This window comes from Nelumbo lutea, chromosome 1 (assembly GCF_056320005.1).
Source record: "Nelumbo lutea isolate HS-2025 chromosome 1, American lotus-T2T, whole genome shotgun sequence".
NCBI lineage: Eukaryota > Viridiplantae > Streptophyta > Magnoliopsida > Proteales > Nelumbonaceae > Nelumbo > Nelumbo lutea.
The window spans coordinates 29,593,421-29,608,256 of NC_142684.1; the positions used below are offsets into that span (position 1 = coordinate 29,593,421).

The 14,836-nt window shown below is 39.6% G+C and overlaps 1 protein-coding gene across 5 annotated transcripts in view; it reads left to right on the top strand.

The window, feature by feature from the left end:
- Positions 1–838: 838 nt before the first annotated feature.
- Positions 839–14,836, top strand: part of LOC148874123 (oxysterol-binding protein-related protein 1C-like) — a 59,593-nt gene continuing 45,595 nt past the window's right edge. The window contains exons 1-3 of one of the 5 annotated variants that reach the window (XM_088963838.1): positions 839–1,912; positions 2,003–2,359; positions 5,769–5,868. In XM_088963838.1, coding sequence (XP_088819964.1) covers positions 1,289–1,912; positions 2,003–2,359; positions 5,769–5,868 — 1,081 coding nt within the window. In that variant the 5' untranslated portion in view covers positions 839–1,288. Of the gene's footprint in view, positions 1,913–2,002; positions 2,510–5,768; positions 5,869–14,836 lie in introns of all 5 variants that reach the window. The other 4 variants (XM_088963840.1, XM_088963836.1, XM_088963837.1 and 1 more) reach the window with 4 other exon arrangements.

A 14,836-nucleotide genomic window follows, 5' to 3' on the forward strand; every position in this document is an offset into this window, starting at 1 on the left:
TATTCTAAACCACATCTTGGAAATTGAAAAAGCGTGGTTTAGAACAATACTAAATTTAATATTTTTTGAAAAAACAGTGCATTGAATAATATAGATCAATGTTGAAAATGTTTCTACTAATAAAAAAATAAGTGCTGTTTCTCAAAAAATATTTATGTAACAACACGGTTCGAAACAAAAAATAAACAATTCCACGAGAAAACGGTGCGATGTTTTCAGCATCGATGCCAAACACCTGCTAATTCTAGTGATTAAGTAAGTTTCAAAAAGTATATACCGATAACCGATTCCGTTATTCCTTCAATACACCCGTGGACCACCTGAGCCGGTCAAAACCATTTCGGGCCCGGTCTTCCGGCTGCCCGGAGAATATTCTTCTCCTACCTCACGCGTGTCATAAGCTGCTCTCGCGGTCGGACCAGTTATTTGTGCAAAAAGGCCGTCCACATGTGTGCGTGATCTCGGGAAACCCATGCAGTCATTAATGCACTATTTGCACGATTTCGGAACAGTTCAGGCGTACTACGCACCTAGCGCGTGCTATCCTCCACACCACTTTCGCAATGACTTATCCTTCTCCCTCTGCAGTCGTCCCTCCTTTTACCCAGTACTTTCTAACCTACGCATCGGTCGCTCACCGCCACCTCAACCTCTCTCCCTAATTCCCTCAGAGGGGAACCGAACTTCTCACGTGGTCCCCACGTTCCATCTATATTACCATAACGCCACGTCACACCTGCTCTGTCAGCTTGCCAGCTGTCAACCATACAGCGCGCCGTCGGCTGTAAGGCTGCGAAGCTACATAGCAACAAAATCTGTATAACAGGATTAAAAAATTAATAAAACAGAGAAAAGTCGCGTATTTAAGCGAGACTGGAGTTCTCGCGAATTGACTTTGCCGCCGTGGATTCGTCGGATTCCGGTCAAACTCCGCCGGATTCCTTAACTCCCTCGTGAAACTGTCTGTTTCGTGAGGAGGCGGAGTTCTCGGAATCGCCGTCCTTTTATCTCTCTCTCTCTCTCTCTAAAAGAAGAAAAAATAACTAAATGGATAATCATAAATAAATAACCGTCCGTAGGACGCCATATCGGCATTTCTGCTCAACAGAGTTATTCGTCAAATAAGTTCAAGCGTCACAGCCGACTTTTCCGGCGAACCACCACCACTCGTCCATCATCACTACCGCCACCTGTGAGCATCAAGACGGCCTCCCTCTCTCTTTCGTTAACTGCCTCTGGCTCACGGTGATTTCGTTCTTTGGAATGATATATTGTTTGATCCAGCTTCATGCATCCCTTCTGCTGCGTCTCTACCGTCTCCGAGCGGAGCCAAGCAGCGACTTCCTCTCAGTTAAAGGATATGCTTGACATATCTCGGCATCCACCTCCCGCGACTGCGAGATCCGACTTGGCTGCTGGCAGCCGTGATGCGTATCCTCGGACATCCTCCGTCGACCTCAATGGCAATAACAACTGCAACCACGGCAATGGCGTTCACGGCAACGGTATGAACCACAACTGCGGAACTAACGATTTCGACCATTGCCGGATGACGCAGCGAGTTGAGCCTTCGATGAGTGACCTGTCGTCCAGGCTGCCGTCGATGAATGAGGCCCAACTGTTGTTGGGGGATCACCGGGACGTTAAAATAAATGACATCGTCGGAAATGGAATCTCCGGTATTCTGTACAAGTGGGTGAATTACGGCAAAGGCTGGCGCCCCCGCTGGTTCGTGCTCCAGGATGGCGTTCTGTCGTACTACAAGATCCATGGCCCCGATAAAATCAATGTCAATCAAGAAACAGAGAAGGGAATAAGAATCATCGGCGAGGAGTCCATGCGTCGTGTTTGTCGCCCCAGGCACGGTAAAGCCCAACTTCAGCGCAAGCCATTCGGTGAAATTCACCTGAAGGTCCGTCCAGTCTCTCAATAACATATTTTTCGTTTGCCACTTTGGTTAATTAATTGAATTTTAGTCGTAATTAGGTCGACTCTTTAATAGGTTTCGTCGATTCGAGAGAGCAAATCGGACGACAAGCGGTTTTCGATTTTTACCGGTACAAAGAGGCTGCATTTGAGGGCGGAGACAAGGGAAGATCGACTGGCATGGATGGAAGCATTACAGGCGGTGAAGGACATGTTCCCGCGGATGTCGAATAGCGAACTTATGGCTCCTCTAGAGAATATTACTGTTTCAACGGAAAAGTTGAGGCAACGACTATTGGAAGAAGGTGTCAATGAAGCGGCTATTCAAGATAGCGAGCAGATAATGAGGAGCGAATTCTCGGCACTGCAGAACCAGCTTTTGCTCCTCAAGCAGAAACAAGTACTACTCCTTGACACACTACGGCAGTTAGAGGTATACCTAACAATTCGTAGGAAACATCATGCAAATGGAATTCAGAATTCTTCTTCGGTTTGTTGTGCTTGTTCTTCGGTAGCAAATCAATTACGACGTCACAAGCCAAGGTTTGGCTCTGTGATTGAGTTGCCTTCTCTAATCTCTATGGTAGTTATCTCATTCATAGATTTCTAATCTGTTTATTTATCTTGTTATTTTATAATGATAATTATGAGAAATTTTAATAAGAAAGTTTATTTCCTAATTTTTTTTATATGGGGGATATTGGAAACTAAGTTAATTATTTTGATCTGTGGGAATTCACGAATTCCACATAATCCTTTTGGAGCATACCATTTTCTCCGTTTTCTTCAACAAAATCTTGGCAACCAGGAAGTAACGATGATAGAAATACCCTACTAGTTTCAGATTTGTGATTATTTGTTCTCTTAAATTGTGGATTGAATGAACTCTGGAAGACACATTTAAGTTTCCTTTAGATTCTCCTCTCATCCTCTATACTTATTTGATAGCCATACCATAAGTCATGCTTCTCAAATCTACTAATTGCAGGTCCATTTCAATATCTTTGAGGGCAACCTTTTGCTTTTTGGAGTTAAATATTTGCTCCATGGAACTGAAATAGCCTTTATGTTAAGGTGTCTAAGATTGTCGGTTCTCTTTTATTTATAGAGATTTTCCTGGAAAAGTTTTCATAACATTGTGTTCTAATGACAATATTTATTTTATTTTATTTTATTTTTTTACCTTGGGGGAATGGGGGTTAGGCTTGTCTTCTAAAAATGGCTATTTTGAGTAAGTAATGTTGACAGATATTTCTCTCAATAAAATCATCAAGTAGAATGGATATTAGTTAATAGAAGAAGGTGATTGTTTCGGAAATATGCACGCTCAGATACCCTGCCCTGAAGCTGCATGCTTCTATGCAGTATGATTTAGAGCTTTATCAGTTACACCAATGGCATATCTAAGAAGTATGAAAGTGGAGCATTTGCAAAATAATTTGGAGCTTAGGCTCAGTTTGGAAAGAGTACAAATACAAATATGTACAGTACAAATACATAAAAAATATGTACAGATGGAAGGCTAAGTACCTATGTTTGGGTGGAAGAATCACACTTCTAAAGAGTGTATTGGCTAGTTTACCAACTTATTACCTTTCCTTGCTAAGAGTTCCTAATGAAGTGGCTATGAAGATTGAGAAAATTCAAAGAGACTTTTTATGGGAAGGGGTGGGGGGAGCCAAAAAATATCACTTGGTCAAGTGGGAAAAGGTGTGCAAGCCAGAGGAGGGGGGAGGTTTGAGGCTGAGGAGGGTAAAGTTAATAAACAAAACACTTCTAGGGAAATGGCTGTGGAGGTTTGGGCAAGGGAGAGAGAGGGAGGCTTTGTGGAAGAGGGTGGTGGTTGGGAATTATGGTGTGATAAGATTCAGGTGGGAACCAAGAGAAGTGAGAAGCTCCTATGGGGTGAGTGTTTGGAAAGGAATCATGAGTTTCAATCAAGAATTCAGAAACTTGGTCAAGTTTAAAGTGGGGGAAGGTTCTAGAGTGAGGTTTTGGGAAGATGAGTGGCTTGAGATAGGGAAGTTAAGTGAGGTGTGCCCAAGATTATACAAGTTAACAGAATAACAAGTCTCAATAGCCTAATGTTATGAGTGGAGAGGGGAGCAATTGATATGGAATCTGAAATTCAGAAGGCCTCTCTTAGACCAAGAAGTGGAAGAGTGTATTTTGCTTCTAGAAAAATTAGAAGGGACCAGCATTTCTAGAGACATAGAAGATGGTATCTGGTGGAAAGAATGTAAGGGAGGCAGATTCACAGTTAAGTCATTCTACAAAGCATTAGTAAGGGAAGAAAGGGGTACAGATCAGATAAAAGGAGTATGGGGTAACCCAGTTCCCCCAAGGGTAGAAGCCTTTGCCTGGTTGGTGGCACATGACGACATCCTCACCTCTGATCATCTGAAACCTAAGGGATTACATCTTGCCAGCTGGTGTTGTTTATGCAAACAGGAGGAAGAAACAATCTTCCATTTGTTCTTCTCATGCAGCATAGCAAGCTTCATATGGAAGTTCTTCTCCTTCCTATTTGGGATGAGTGGCTTCTACCCATCAACTTCAGCAGAAATATTCTCTTTGTGGCCAAAGCTCAGAGGCAGTAGGAAAGCCAGGATTATTTGGAGTTGTATCCTTTTGCAGTATGTTGGTCTATCTGGAGGAAGAGAAACAGAAGAGTTTTCAAGAACAGGTCAAACAATATAGAATACATGGTAGCTGCAGTGTCCAATCTGATCTCAGATTGGGTTCTCATACTCCCAGATTTTGATCAAGTCTCCAAAGCTGATTTGTTGGAAAATTTCTGGAATACCCTTGACTTACAGCCTTGTAAAGTAGACTCCTTTTCAATTTGAAGCTTTAAGAATGTATTTGGTGTGTCATCTAGACAATCAAGGGTGTTAGGATGTAATCTTTTTTCTTTTAATGAAATTTCTTCTTGATTCTTAAAAAAAGAAAATACAAAATACAAGGTTTTGCACTCTACATATTTCTATTTGTACTCCTTCCAAACTGAGCCTTAGCAGTTGTTGACTTTAGGAAAATAGTCTCACAACTCACATGGCTGATGTGTTGGCAAGATCAGGGGCAGAGAGAAGTCAATTGAAAATGATTCCCCTAGGGAGGAACTTGTAATAAAAAAGAAAAACGTGGGTAGCATTAGCTGACCCAGAATTGTTTTGGGGGGGGGGCATTGGCACTTCTTACTTGTATAGAATTCTTTTTCTAAAATCAATAAAATGATTAATTTTATGATAAAAACTACCATTTTCCTTCTCCGGAATTCTTGCTTTGACAATGTTTTTTTGTGGAATTTTGGAGAATCAACTTCACATAGTGGTGGTAGGCTGGTAGCTGCATCAGATGAACCCTTAAAGTTCTACTTTCAGAACTTTATCTGCAACCGTGTAGTGTTGCTTGCACAGTGTAATGCTTGAACAATGCTATGATTTTCTCTACACACGAATATTTCTAATTTCCTACTCATAGTTTCAAGCTAATCCTTTTCTTTTAGATTCATGAAAAACTAAAGATCAATCTCTTATATTAATTAATCTCCTATTTGTAGAAAGTCAATGCATTAGTTTCACCATTGGCAATGTTACCTCTGTTTTGTTGTTCTGATATATATATATACATACATACATACATATATATATATATATATATATATATATATATATATATATATGTCCATGTTTATTATGAAATCCATAGTTTGGATTTATTATGTGTCCATGTTTATTGCATCAATAGTTTATCTTGTTTGCAATGCAGATTTAAATGTTAGTCCAGTATTTTTCTTAGCGGTCTTCTGAAAAGCTACTCTTGTATGCTATATTATGTAGACAGAAAAAGTTGATTTGGAGAACACACTTGTTGATGAGAGCCAAAAGCAATCAAAGGAGTATGAGTCTTCCAATATATCAAGACAAGAAAAATATAGTGGTATGCTCTTAGTTAATGCTTGATTTCTTATTCATTTGTAGATGTGCTAATTTTGTTATCTAATTAGATCTTCCAATGATACAAAATGTTTCACTTGATTTATGTTAAAAGGAACCCTTGAAATAGGTTTCTGTGAAACTTCCTTCTTTATTTGTTATTTTTTTTTTCTTGAGGAGAGTAACTTGAAGATTATCTTAATCATAAGAAAGGAGCACATAATAGAATGAGCATTATATGAGATATATAATAGTAAGCCCATTCTCTGAAACAAGAACTAGACAGATAGATCTGTCACTTTACAAAAATGTCCTTCCAATGCCTGCCTTATCGAAGCTATCAACAGCAGCATTCATCACTTTAGGAAACCAAAACAAGGTTGTTGGTGAGGTATTTAGATTATCTCTAACCTCATTCAGGTAGTGCATGAGCTATCATGGCCTCACCCATCTTTCTTGGCACACAATATGGTATTTTCCAGGTTCTCAGAACTAAATATATAGCAGCTTCCAGGTTTTTCAGAACTAAATATATAGTAGCTACATTTGCCAAGCCTTGAACCTGTAAGCAAGGCAATTACTTCAGGTTTCTTCCTTTGTTTGTCCAATAAGAACTGACTTGTATTTTCTATTTTTTGAAAGGTGGGCATTTCTTCATTTTACCTTTATTTGTACACAAACAGAAAATTTATGTCATGGATGTATTTCTGGATTCTATGCCCTTAATCCAAATCTCATGCACTGATTGAAGTTACAGCATTTGAATCTAGGCAACTCTACATTTTGTTTAAATTTTCATTGGACATTTACTAGTAACTAGACTAAACCACTGGTAAGGAGTTGTAACAATGTAGAATTGCTACCCAAAGTGAAAATCTTATTGCTATAGCTGAATTGACCATTGTTTTTTAGCCTTTCAGCTTAGCTACGTATGGATGATTTTTGAGAGATGTTTGCATTTGAAAGCAAGGAAAACTAAGTATTCTAAAAGCAAATGACTTGTAAGTGAAATAAGATGATAAATATGACAACTTGGATCAACTTTATAATAGGATTTTAGAAGCTTAAGACTCGAGGATTGCCTCCTAAAGGGAGCCCTAGATAGTGAGGGGCCATTCCATTACAAAACAATCTAAGATTTCTGCATATATCCCAACCATCTCCCTATCAATCTAGATCCTCGCAATACAACCCTTACCCAAGTTCCTTCAGATTCAATATACACTTAAACTACTTAATTAAGAGCTAAAGTTCCTAGCTCCTTACTCTCTCTCATCTTCTCACAAAATTATAATATCATCCACAAACTGCAAATGAGTCACCTTGATCATGCTTCTTCCCACTCCAACCCATTGAACCCAATCTATCAGCTCTAGATATCAGTCTACTCTGAATGTCTACTACTAAAGTAAAGGAAAGGGAGACGATGGATCCCCATGTCTAAGTTCCCCAGGGCAGGAAAAGTCCTTAGCGATACCATTCACCAAGATCATGCAATGGAAGGATTTCAAAATCCTCTTATCCAATATTTACATTTTGCCCTGAATCCACAATTTTTTTTTTTGCCACTACTAGATCTAAAGAAGACTAGTCAGCAAAATCATATGCTTTTCTTTAGATCTAGCTTATATGCCCATCATTTCTTACTTGACCTTGTGATGTCTTGAACACACTCATTGGCAATTAGAATTTGTTTTTGATTTGCTTCCCTTGAAGGAAAGCCCCTTGAAATTTGGAGATAATAATAGTTGGCAAGAGGTCTTTTAGTTGAAAAGCAAGGACCTTTTTTATTATTTTGTAAAGGTGACCAACTAGACTGATGGATTTGAAGTCCTTGGGGTGACTTGTATTGATCTCTTGGGAACCAAGGCAGTACAAATTACATTAACTACAGTGATTCCACTATCATGGAATTATCCTGGTAGAAGCCCATTGAAAAATAATTTGGATCAAGGGCTATATCTTATCCATAACACAAATGGCTCTTTTTAGATCATCTAACTCAAAAGGTTTTTTCAAACTTGATGCCATCCGCACATCTAGAGAAGGCTGGTTTAGTCCCACAAAATCTATCTTAGGGGGTGGGGGGAAACCAATTGAATACTTGAAATGGTCTACAAAAATCATAGTGAGTGTCACAAATGAAAATGACATTCAGATTCATGAGAAGATGAAAATAGATCCTTCAAGGTCAGAAAAGCAAGATAGTGGTGCCCAAGTCGAACTTTGAAATGGAGAACTTCACACCAGCGACAAAAAGGAGAAAAGAGATCAAAGTGGAAAAGAAAAGTCTGCTAATGGAGGAACTCGAAACTAAAGGAGGCTTAAGTCTGAAGCTTAGAGAAGGCAAATGGGGAACGATAATCCTGGACCTGGTGGTGCTGAAATGGTTCAAAGGCTTTGTTGATGGTCTTATATTCTCAGTGAGGAAACAAGGTTGGAGGAACGAGATAAGCAGAGGGGAGAAAAAATTTATAGCAGAAAGCAAAAGAAACTACTTTGGATAGTTCATTACATTAACAGAACTGTTCGGAAAAGGGAGAAAACAATTAATCTGTTTACCAGAAGGTAAACAAAAACAGGGATGGCTACTGTTGGCTGGGGCCTTAGAGGAATTCTTGGTGAAAAGTGAAGAAGGGATGGGAAATGAAAATACCAAGACTGGCTTAAAGGAAACTACTTCAAGCGCAGGACAAGGAAAAAACCAGTTGAAGAGGAGAAGAAAACAGGTGCTAGAATCCTCTCTTTGTTCTCAGTCCCAAAAATACTATGGGAAGGGAAAAAACAGATTGGGAAAGAAGAAAGGTAATTACAGTGAAGGAAAAAACTCATCCAAAAGTAAAGACTTTTCTGATTTCATTTGAAGAGAAAAAGGCAAACGTAGACCTTGGGGAAATTCAAACAGGTTTGCTGACTCTTGAAACAAAAGCAGGGATAATAACCCTAGAAAACTGGTTGCTGAACTGCAGAGAAAACCTGTTTGGAGGGAGAGATTGTGCTAAAAATTCTTGGTCTTCCATTTAATCTCTGGCAAGAGCATATCTTCCACAAAATTGCAGCTGTTTGTGGGGGAGTCCTAGTAGAGTACAACACTCAAGACTTGCAAGTGACAAAGATTAAGGTCGTGGGGGTGAAATCAAGAAACAATCCCCGTAACCTGGAGTTGTTTGCAGATGACTGATGGAGAATAGGGGTGTTCTGGTTCGGTTAACCAAACCGTGGGCCTATTTTTGAAACCAAAACGATCCTACTGGTTTTTGGAAAACTAGTAACCGAAACCGAAACCGAACCGAAGCCGATTAGTTAACTGGTTGACTAGTTCAGTTACCATTGGTTCAATTCATCAGTTTTTTGTTTATATTTATAATATATATTATAAAAAGCATATAAATATATAATAAAAAATAGAAATATATATAAAATATTATATTTTAAATAATAAATAATATATATTATATTATAAATAAATATTTATTTATAATGCATATTTATTAATTAATAATATATAAAAATATATATATATATATAATATAAATATATATAAAATATATAGAAATATATGTATACTAGTCGATTCAGTTATCCACCAGTTTTCTATATTGGTTAACTGAAATCGAACAGACCGGTTTGATTAATCGGATTTTTGGTTTTTCTTGCTCACCCCTAATGGAGAACAGTTTGGCTTGCATCAGAAGTTGAAGTGGTGCTTTGGAGCTTAGGAAAGGAGGTAGAAGATGAAGGTGAAATGGATGACTAGTAGTCATGTGGCAAGAGCTGGGTGGATCGTTAGAAGTGTAGCAACGAAGTTAAAAGTTCGGATCTGAAGAAGAAATTGGAAGAGATAGTGCAAAGGGAAGATAGTGTGTAGGAGGAAGGAGTAGGGGGGATTGGGATTAGGCGATCTAAGGAAGAAAAATACAACATTATTAGGTAAATGGCTATGGAGGTGGCCTCTAGAAAGGGATAGACTTTGGCATAAAGTGGTAAGGAGTGTGCATGGTGTTGCAGACAATGGATGGGATGCTGGTGTATCTCGGCGTGCTACGCTGAAATCCCCATGGAAGGCTATTCATACTATTCTTCCCGTTTTCTTGAACCTGATCAGGTATGATGTTAGTACTGGAGATATGGTTTTGTTTTGGGAGGATGTTTGGATTGGTGACTGTGCCCTCAAGGACCTCTTTCCCTCCTTGTATTCCACTCGTGTTTTAAAAATGAGCCAATTCAAAGTTTTGTATCGTCATCCTTTTCTTCTGGCATAAACTGGAATCTGGGTTTTAGAAGAGGTTTGAGAGATTCTGAGCTTGACCAGGATGCTTTGCTCCTCAAAACTATTGATTATGTTTGCTTGGACCCTCCTTCTGTAGACTCCCGTATTTGGAAGCCATTACCTTCGGGTTCCTTTTCTTGTGCCTCTTTCTTTGCTTCCTTGTGCTCCTCTCCATTGCCTCAACCTTTTCATAACAAGGAAGTTTGGTCCAAGCTTGTCCCTCCTAAAATTGGAGCCCTTTGTTGGGAAGTCTCCCTCAGGAAAATCAACACTTTGGATGTTTGGCAAAAAAGAAGACCTAGTCTTTGTATATCTCCTAACTGGTGCACCCTATGCAAAGCTAACGAGGAAAGTTGCTACCATATACTAATCACTCGCCCTTTTGTTGTAGGCCTTTGGGAAAAGCTTTTTGATCTTTTTGGGTGCAGGTGGACAGAACTGGTGCAGATTTGCAATCTTTTTGATCCTACAACTTTCAGGTGGCCAAAGAGAAGAGGAAGAGTTTTGTGGAGGTGTGTTAGAGCTGCTTTGGTGTGGACTGTGTGGGAGGAACGAAATGCTAGAATCTTTAATGACAAGGAGAGGGATCAAACATGTGTGTTAGAAAGTATCTTATGTAGGGCCATAAGTTGGGTAAAATCCTTGGATCTGTTTTCCACCTACACTTTCGATGACATAAGGAGAAATTGGGAACAACTAGCTAAAAGTTCTGCAATCAGAAGCAAGCCGGTGGCGGATTGGAAGCTTCCTAGTGCAGGTGTCATTAAACTAAATTTTGATGGCAGTAGTTTGGGCAACCTGGGGCCATCTGGAATAGGGGGAGTCTTCAGAAATGATGAGGGTCAGATTGTAGCTCTATTTTCTGGTCCTATAGGGTGGGGAGACTCTGTAAATGCAGAACTCCAAGCTGTGCTACAAGGAGCAGAATATGCAAGAGAGTTGGCAGTGGAGCATTTAATGATTGAAGGTGATTCCCAATTGGTTATTGGATGGCTAAAAGAACCAAAGACGGCAGCCTGGCCGTACAGGGGGGCTTTGAGAAGATTTAAGTGGCTGACTTCAAATATTTCAGTCACAGTTCAATGGGAAAGAAGATCGGCAAATGGGCTGGCAGACCTTCTAGCTAAACAAGGAGTACATAGGAATCAGCTCTTTTGGGCTCAATTGTAAGCTTTATGATGTAGTTTGGAGGCTGCACCTCACACCTCTTTGTGGGGAATTGTATGATGAATACTTAGTTCTTTATTTAATAAAATTATCATTATCATTATCTATCAAAAAGAAAAAAGTTGGGGAACCGAAAATTTGGTCAAGGAATTAAGAATGACCAAGTTTCCCTTAAAGGCTATATTTATAAATTTCCTTGAACTTAATCCAACGGCCCATAAAGCATCGTATGCAGAGGCCTTATAATTGACTTCAAACAAGGGTGGGCCAGTTCTACAATCGGTTCAGTCTGAACTTAAGACCATGGTTGAACTGTTGACAAAACTGTGACCCCTTAAAAGAATCATGTGCCTACTTTCTTTAAATCGATAGGGGACGATAACTATAATCTATCATCGTCCCCCTCTACACAACAAAGTTCTCCCTTGGTCCTTGCCGCAAAGACAACTTAGGTTAAAAGTTCTCCCTCTTTCCCTATATCCTTGGGGAAGAATCTGCGGTGGAAAAAACTCATGGCGGATAACTCTACCACCCTTGATAAACCTAACCCAAAGTACAATAGAGAGGAAAAATCCGACTCTGAGGACGAGACAGACTGGGAAGAAATAAGGGACTTAGAAGAAGAGGAAGCGAATCAACCATCAAGCATTGGAAATGTGGACTCAACAAAGGATTGCAGATTTGTGGAGCTAGAACACTTCGGAATAGAGCTCCTCTTTGAAGAGTTCTCTAGAATGGAAATCCTAAGTCCACAAGATTTAAGAGAAGAAGTTACCACAAACTGTAGGAGTTCCCTGAAAGAATCACGGGGAGAAGAGATAGTAGATACATATCAGACGCAAGAACAAGGTGCCTGTACTAGGGGACAACAGGGCCAAAATGAACCAAGCCAAGGAGCACTTGAGGAACAAATCCAGTTAGCAATACAAAGTGTTACAGAGAAGGAAAATGACCAATCTGAGCCTGTCTCTGGGAAGGATAGAGTTTCGTCGGTTCAGGGAGTTTCTTCCCCCCCTTCTTCCCTCTCCATTCATTGCTGATTGTGTTCCTTTGTTTTTGACTGGTAATGATACTGATGTTTTCCCAATCTCTACTGCTCTTGCAGATCCAACCATTGGAACCATACCTGTTGTAACCAATGACCAAAGTGCTTTAGTAAAAGAAGGAGGTGTTGGGCTGGAAATGGAAGAGAAAAAAATCATGGACCTAGACCTAGTTTTAGAACACTTGACAAAGCTAGTTGAGGTGAGGAGAAGGCTGAAGAAAAGTTGCAAACACAGGGAACCCACCCCCTCCTAAAGGTGGTAGAGAGATCAATAAGTGGCGATTCAGATATAAAGGTAGATGGAGCAACCGAGAATCACAATAAAAAGAAGGGAAAAATAGAGGAATTCTAATAAAAACTCCAATAAATTAAAAGTTTACATGAGGAAGGAAGGAGGAGAAAAGAGAAAAAGAAAAAGGAAAATGATTGAACTAGAGAGGTTAGTTAGTGGAGTGGACTATGATAGGGGGAAAGCTAAAAGAGGGAGAAAAAGGAAAGGGCCTTGTTAACGAGTGAAAATGAAAATACTATGATGGAATGTAAGAGGTTTAGGGAGTTCAAAAAAGAGAAGATTGATTAGAAATGTGGTAAGAAAAGAGAAACCAGATATTCTAATGTTGTAAGAAACAAAGCTTTAAGAACTGAATAGCAAATGGATAAGGAGTATTTGGAACAGTAGAGGTTTGAGCTGGTCTTTTGCCCCCTCCTTGGGGGCTTCAGGGGGAATACTTATTGTTTGGAGAAATGAGAAAATGGAGTGCATGGAGGAACTGATTGGACAATACTCAGTCCCAATAAAAGAAAAAGAATGAGTGATGGAAAGGAATGGATCCTAAGAAATGCTTATGGCGCCAACTTATACAGAGATAGGGCTATGTTGGGGAAGAAATAGCTCAATCAGAGGTTTGTGGGAGGGACTGTGGTGCTTGGGGGGAGATTTCAATGTTATTAAATTCACAAATGAGACAAATAACCCAAGACAGATCATAACCAAATGCATGAGGAATTTCAATACACTAGTGGACTCTCTAGAGCTGAAAGAACCCTTTTAAATGCTTCCTTTACTTGTTCCAAACTCGATAGATTCCTTTTTTCAGTAGATTAGGAAGAATTGTGGGGCAGCTTAGCACTTAAGGTATCACCTAGGGTAACCTTTGACCACCATCCCTTATGCCTAGATCAAGAGTTCCGACTAGGAGGCCCTACCCCGTTCAGATTTGAAAACATGTGGCTAGAAATCCCAAAATTTGTTGAGCAAATAAAGGTGTGGTGGGAGGAAGGGGGAATCAATTTGAAGAATAAAGGGGTTTACTTCATGAAAAAGCTGAAGAGGTTGAAGAAAGGATTAAAGAGTGGAATAAAGAAGAGTTTAGAAGTTTGGAGGAGTTGAAAGAAAGAATCTTGGAAAGGATAAAGGAGCTAGATCAAAAGGAGGCCAGAAAAGAATGTAGTCAGGAGGATAGAATAGAGAGGTGAACCTAAAAGTAGAGCTAGAAGGGATCCCAAGGAAGGAAGAATTCTCTTTGAGACAAAAATCAAGATGTAAATGGCTCTTGGAAGGAGATGGTAGTACAATTTTTTTTTCACTCTCTCGCAAATGGAAGAAGAAGAAAAAATCTAATTTACCAGCATTGAGATTGAAGGTTGGGTGATAGACAGGGAGGAGGAAATTGCTAAGTGTCTTGTGGATCACTTCAAATCAATCTTTTCCATTGTAGGAGACAGCTACCTAAACTTGGAAGATTTGGATTGGATTAGACTGCATGAAACCCAAGCTGCCTTTCTTGAAAGGAATTTCACTGTAGAGGAGGTTCGTGAAGCAGTTTTCTCAATGGAGAGAGCTAAAGCTTCGGGTCCTGATGGATTTTCTATAGCTTTTTATCAAGATTGTTGGCAGATCCTATAATCTGACTTGATGGAGGTATTTTTTGAATTCCATTGCAAAGGGAAAATCTCACCAGGCATGGAAGCTACCTTCCTTGCTCTAGTGCCCAAAAAGAGAGGCGAAAACCACAAAGAATTTTAGGCCTATAAGTCTAATTGGGAGCCTCTATAAAATCATTGCTAAAGTTTTGGTAGGAAGATTGAAATCCATGTTACCATTGGTAATCTCCCAAAACCAAGGAGCCTTTGTAGAGGGGAGACAAATAATAGACCTAATCCTTGTGGCAAATGAGTGTGTGGCAAAGAAACAAGGAGTGAGAGGACTAATTTGTAAGCTAGATCTAGAAAAAACCTAGGATATGGTGGATTGGTCCTTCTAGTTCTTTTGGAAAAGTTTGGATTTTGGGCGAGAGATGGAGTAATTGGTTTAAAGGATGTATTAGCTCAGTACATTTCTCGGTTCTAGTAAATGGAGTAGCTCAGGATTTCTTCCCAACAAAAAGAGGTTTAAGGCAGGGAGATCCCATTTCTCTCCTTTTTACCTTTGTGGCCGAAGTGCTAAGCAAAATGATTGTTGAGGCTGATCTAAATAATTAGCTTAGAGGA